This window comes from Lytechinus variegatus, chromosome 12 (genome assembly GCF_018143015.1).
Source record: "Lytechinus variegatus isolate NC3 chromosome 12, Lvar_3.0, whole genome shotgun sequence".
Lineage (NCBI taxonomy): Eukaryota > Metazoa > Echinodermata > Echinoidea > Temnopleuroida > Toxopneustidae > Lytechinus > Lytechinus variegatus.
The window spans coordinates 12,506,266-12,512,898 of record NC_054751.1 but is presented as its reverse complement, the minus strand read 5'-3'; the positions used below and the strand labels follow the sequence as shown (position 1 = coordinate 12,512,898).

Sequence of the window (6,633 nt, the reverse complement as noted above, 5' to 3'; positions counted from 1 at the left end):
TCATTCAAACGCTCGGCGGCAATTTACTTCCGTGTGTGCAGAGAGCTCTGTGATACACAAAAGGAGAAATAATTTATTGATTTTGAGGTAGTTGTAGGTCGTGGAACTTATGAAAGTACCGTCACTGGTGCTGCTGTATAACGAAGGCATGATTTGGTTTTCTTGCTAGTAATTCTGTTACTTTAAAGTCAGTTTTAGAGTCAAGACAAGGCCTTTTGTTTTTTGTTAGCCGTGTGGATGACATGCAGTGACTGAATCTGAGCGAAGAAGGCGCCCAGCACTGTACTGGTAGTGGTAGACGTTCCTCAGCCTAGGCTCAACTTCCAAGCTTAACTTCAGTAAGTTCGAAAACGGCGCGGCGGTAACGTTAAATCGATGGCCTATATTGTTGACTAAAGCTTAGACAAAGATCGAAATTTGTTCCATCTGTTTTTATTGGGCAGTATAATCTAATGAATGTAAATATTGTTGGAACTAGTACTAGTAGTAGGCCCCCTTATCGATCGACCACTAATCTATTCTAAGCATCGTTATTCGTATTTGCAAAAATATTCATCAATTTTACCCAGTTTTTCGTCTCATTTGTGCAGAATATTGAGCAGATCAGATTCCCATATTTTGCTTGGCGACTCTGATCGTATAAGCGTATAATCGACAAACAACGAATGCGACGATTAGCCTACATTTGCTCATCAAATCATGCTCATTTGCAACCGTCTTTTGAAACCGACCATCCGCGGTAGGCCTACAATAAATTTACGGCCGATTTTTGTCACGGTGGCAAAATATTTTTACTCTTTCAAATCAGTTGTATGATGTCAACATGCTAAATGATCATCTCACTACTTCCACTGCAAGCTCCGGCACATGATTCGACAATTTTAATTTCGACGGATATTTGTTCTAAAGCCATTTCCTATCGTTTAGAGTACGCAATAATTTTAACGCGCGCAAGGTGGTCAACTTAACAGATTATTCAACTTACCAACTACGGTACATGCTGTCCAGTCTGAACAAGGCTCGATCATTTCTTTTTAAAAGAGTGCTTTGTTTGCCAAGGAGTGTGGCTGACGAAATTGTTTATTTATTGCTCGATATCCTCCCAATGGATAAGCGAAACGACTATGAAATTCTTCTCTTACTTGGGCAATATGCAAGCCTTTCAGATGAGCGCACTGAAAGAAGAATCCTGTTGAATGGTGTAGCAAACAATACACCATTGGTAAGACGCTGGGTCGCTGGATAAAAATTCTCAATAGTTATGAGCTTCCAAGTCTCACTAACATCCTTAGAGATCGCATTCCATATAAAGTATGGAAGAAGCTAGTCACTGGGAAAAATTTATAAACAACACTATGCTGCCCTTGAAATTGCAATTGCTAAAAATCTTCTCTAAGTCTATGGTCGGGCATGACCCAACGAGATAAAAAGAATTATTACCCAAAGCAAGTCTTCTGCCTGAGGAAAGCTATATCCATCAGAGCTCAATTATCCTGCGGTACATACCCAACGAATAGAAGGTTATTCTCTCTGAATCAAAGTCCTGCAAGTTCTGCCATTCCGAACTGTAAAGTGTTGTATATTTTGTTAGAGAATGCCCAGCGTTTAGCACACACAGGAAAACACTTCTAAACTTAAATAAAAGAAGAGGAGGAACTGCAGTATTTTTCTGTGCTTTTCAATGATCAAGAACCTCAACAATTTACCGCTTCCGTCCTGTTTCTACCTGACGTCGAATTAGCAGATTCCTCCAGAAACGACCTCAACCTACTTGTCTTAAATTTCTTGCATAAGATCACCTTTCCCGGTCTACCTTACTCTCATGTCAAAATATGTAACGCTAACATTAATGCAGTATCAAACTGCGGATCTCCGATACAGCGGAGGAAGGATACAGAAGAAGAAGAAGGTCAGGTTTTAAAAGAGGTGGTCGATATGTGGTAGCCTCACCATACCGGTAGTCTAAAAGTAAGACTCTATCTAACGTTACTCGTTACGACCTGTGTTACTATTACTACTAGGCATGTTAATTGTTAGGTAACAATGATCGCAAATCAAAGAAACACAGGTCACACAACCTGATTTAGGGGACCTTAATATACATTGATATGATTTGTCTAGCGTCACTTCTGGCAGTGCCTGGCATGGGAGGCGAAAAGCGAACTGATATCTGCATCACTATAATGCCAGTTGTAGCAACGATCTCAAAATGAGTTGTTAGAGAATCCAACATAATAACCACCCAAGTGTCTGTATTAATAGAAGATATGTGCCAAAGGATTTGGAAAAAATAAGCTCGGATTCGGCACTTCCATTGGGTCTTTATTCCAGCAATAATAATATACATTGTCCCATGTGTGCGTTTCTGTGTTGGCGATCTTCAGTGTCATGGTTTTTTAGCTTAGAATTTATGATTACACAAAGTCAAGTTTATGTAACTACCAGATCTAGATCCATGATGATATAGTAATACTTAACCTTGGTTTTACAGACTTTCTAATGAAATCAGTGTTTCACTGCAACTAATCATTTTCATTTAGCTTTAAGATTAATACTTTCTGAGAAATTGGTACTGGTACATGTAGTTCTATGGTCTACGTCCAATCCAATTACCGGTATATCTTTCAAACACTTTAATATCACAGAATTCTTGAAATCTGAAAGGATTCCTAACAAATTTGGTACAATGATAATAGTAATGGTTAATATCTGGATTTATGTAGGCCTTAGTATGCTTATCATGACTCGTGAGTAATGCCTCCATTTTGATTTACTGCACCTTTACTATTTCTCTCTTTTCTTTTAGATCCCATTTTTTTTAAATATAACTTCAAAGGAGTTTCCTAGTTGTTTGCCTTGATCAGTTTCCTATTTGTTTGCCTTGATCAGTTTCCTCGTTCAAGTCAAAGTCAATCTGCTTTAGAGTTCTGTTAAAGCTAGTCATCCCTGAATCAAGCTGGATCATTTGGACGAGTGTGATACCATGGAACGCAACAAGAAGAAGCTAACGTTGCCACTAAGCAGCGACAACATATTCTCACCATGCTTCTCCCAGACCCAGGCCAGTCCAATCACAGCATTATCAATGTCAATGGTCACACTCTCGTGGTAAGAAACAGATTATTCACAAGTTTAACATTAATACATGTTCTCCTCCTAACTTATTTTAGGGTAATTTCTTCCTAGTTCTACATTTTTTTTCACTACAGTTCAGTTTTTTGGATGGGCGCCCAAATTTCAAAGACCTGGGTCCTGTAACACAAATATTAGTGATTAATCATATGCTTGATTTTCATGATTAATTGCACTTTGTAGTCAGTGCAATCAGTCGTAAAAAAATAAAAGTTCTACGATGACTACTAAGCTTTTTGCTACGGCCCCAGCAGTGTTTGATTGATCTTGTTTTAAAATCTAAATTGTGTGTAGATAGAAGTTACAATCTCATGTGACATTGCTAGAAACTTGCAATTTATCACAAATTGGTTTTTGGTTCCCAAACCAATCATAAATCTCACATGCACGCTCCCACCTGATTGCCAGTCTGCTTCTTGCAACAAGAAGTAAAATTCAATTCCCAATATTTGCAATAGGTGTATCAATCGTAATTTTCCAATAGATATTTGAAATTATATGTAATTGCAAATATTTTCTTGCAACACACCGTAAGTGTAGAATATAGGTAAGAGAAATTTACCATATATCTTTGTCTATCTTTTTTGTAGCATGGGTGGTACACCCAAGAGAAGACTGTCAATGTCAAGTATAGATGAAACTTCTCCTGCCCCTCCAAGTTTGTCGAGGCATTCCTCACATAGCTCTGGTAAGTGGTATAGAGACATCAAGAGCCATTACAGCAAGGGCTGTTGATGTGTTCCTTGGTGTAGGACTAGGAGGGACTATTAACTATACTGTTAACACAATATTGTATTAGACTCTAGTCTCGTACAGGGTCTTGATATTTCACTCTTCCTGAAAGTGATACAGACCATGTAGGAATACTAACTTTTAGAATGGGCATTGTTCTCATTGTGCGTTAGTGAATTGTATGTTATAATTATTTTATCTTCGACCCCTGTCACATCCAACAAATGCAGTGGCGTAGCTCTGGGGGGGCACGTGCCCCCCCCCCTGAGATTTGGTGTGCCCCCCCAGGTGCCCCCCCAGAAAAAATTGGCAGAGCAAAAAAAAAAGAAAAGAAAAGAGGGAGAAAGAAGAAAAAAGAAAAAGAAGAAGAAAGACAGAAGAAAAAAGAAGAGGAAAATAAGAGGAGGAAGACGAGTGAATGAAATAATGTGAGGGAAGACTTGCAATTAAAAAAAAATCTTTTCATGTTTTACTATATACAATTTTTGCTGGCGCTTCGCGCCATAATTGCCTGTTCGATGGGATTTATATCTTGCTCAATAGGCTGATGTGGAGCAAGTTTTGAAGTCAATATGCAAAACATATTTTAGCTCGGACATCGAGCTTTCATTATTTTTTTTTCATTTACAAATTTAAGTGCTCTGTAAAATGTCCGTTTTATGGGCTATATATCAGCATTTTAAGCTCACGCTGCGTGTTCACATTGTTTGATTTGCCAAGTTCATATTGTCTACGTGTATTCCATAATGTTCCATTAAACAAATGTATTCAGAATGCCCAGATTTTAGGTCTAAATATAAACCATGCGCAATAGCCTGCATGTTCTTTATTCAAAATGTACTTAAATTATCCAGTTTCACATCAGAATATCAATAATTGTCTGCTCACGCTTCATGATCGCATTATTAATGATACCAATTGACTATATCCTATTTATGACTTATAAAATATGAATAGAGTGTCCGCTTTTAGGTCTAAAATCTCAATTTTCTTCCTCTCGCGCTTCGCGCTCGCATCAATTGTTTAGTTACATACCTATCCCATTAATTAATACAAAAAGTGCTTAGAATTTTTTTTTAGGTCGGAATGTCAAAAAATTTGCTCGTGGTCGCATTATTGAAATATGTACCGTCTTCGTGGGTAACTGTAAGCAGTCCTTAACAGGTCCCTTTTTGATAATGCTAGAACAGTTGATGAAAAATTCTGTTCGCGCTTGGGGGTACATAGGAATCTTGTTCAGGATCACACATAACATTGCCCAGAAAATTAAATTTTCAGGAAAAAATACATTAAAGTAAAAAAAAATCGCTCGTGCTTCGCGCTCGCACTTTTTGTAAGGCTTATGAGATTATTTTATGTTTATGTTGTTTTATAAGAATAAAACTAAGAAGTGACTGATATAGGTGAAGATAATTTTGGGCCCCGTCCCCTATTGGCAAGAGTCGGATCCGCCCTTGTGGACACATACACACACACCGGAAAAATTCCCGGTGCCCCCCCTGAAAAAGCAAGGACCCCCCAGTGCCCCCCCCCCCCCCCAGGAAAAAAATCCTAGCTACGCCACTGAACAAATGTTCTCTTTTTGTGCGTGCAACAGTTTAATATTTTCCTGGTATCGACTCATTTGGGGACACCATAGGCAGGTTTCCCAGTTTAAGATATTGATAGGATAGGAATATTTTTTTTTACCACAACTAAATTAGAAGTGGCCTTAGGTTCAAGATCCTCATCACTGTAATAGAAAGGGTGACGCAGTGACAAATCAGTCCTTACAATTATTAATCGTCTCTTTTGCCATGGCTGGCCATAGACAATTGCTGATATCATTATTAACTTTTTCCTTAAATCAAAATTTTTTGGTTTCCTATTTGCCTCATTGACACTTTCCTCCTTTTGTTTGATTGTCAGGTGTGAGTGTAGGAACCCCAAGCCCATGTGAATCCCCTCTTATTCATGGACAGTAAGTAGAACAACCCTTCCACTTCCAGGGTTTCAGGGTACACGTTGGATGGTAACCTCTAAATATTGTGACATTAAAGCTTCAATAAAAAAATAAAATTGGGTACAAGTATAGATACTTCATCTCTAAACTTTTTTTTTGGGGGGGGGTGTTTTAGACGATATACCTACCTTACAGTGTTACAATGGTAGGAATAAGTGAGAAAATTCCAACTCGACAGGGTCCAAGATATAGGATCAGGGAACTTAAACTGAGTCCCTCTTTATATTGCACCTGTATATGAAGCTTAGCTAAATTTTGAACCTTTCCCAAAGCTGCATCATGCATTTGTGCAACCCCATTTTTTAAATGCTGTTTTTAAACAAACTAAAATTGTTTTGTTAATGAAGGTATGCATACCTCGCGTGAACAGTGAGAACTTTTCAAAGCAACTTCAGTCAAGAGCATAGATGAGGTTCAGGTGAACTGATCATACCTATGAAATATTATTCAACTGATATAAGAATATGATGAGCTTGTTTGTAATACATGAATTGGTAGTACTATAAACATGAGTAATATCTAGTGCCTGTTTCGTTAAGAATCAAAACTATGGTAACATTGCCAACAAGCAAGGCTTAATAGCCAATAACTATCAAGGTTTCCATGGTAGTTGTCAATTGGCATAATGGCAAAATAACAATAAATGTAAGTTTGTAACTCTATAAAGCGTGCCCCATATCTGGGTATTGTACAAGTAAGTGCCAGGGAATATAGAACAAGTCTTGAAACACAGGGACTGTAATCAAAACTTGATTTCAATGCCAGTT

At 37.9% G+C, this 6,633-nt stretch overlaps 1 protein-coding gene across 1 annotated transcript in view; it reads left to right on the top strand.

The window, feature by feature from the left end:
- LOC121425615 (M-phase inducer phosphatase 2-like) overlaps window positions 1-6,633 on the top strand; it is a 33,782-nt gene continuing 27,149 nt past the window's right edge. Inside the window, exons 1-4 of the mRNA XM_041621736.1 lie at window positions 1-338; window positions 2,890-3,108; window positions 3,723-3,820; window positions 5,773-5,824. Of these exons, the coding sequence (XP_041477670.1) occupies window positions 2,984-3,108; window positions 3,723-3,820; window positions 5,773-5,824 (275 nt within the window). The 5' untranslated portion in view covers window positions 1-338; window positions 2,890-2,983. The remainder of the gene's footprint in view (window positions 339-2,889; window positions 3,109-3,722; window positions 3,821-5,772; window positions 5,825-6,633) is intronic.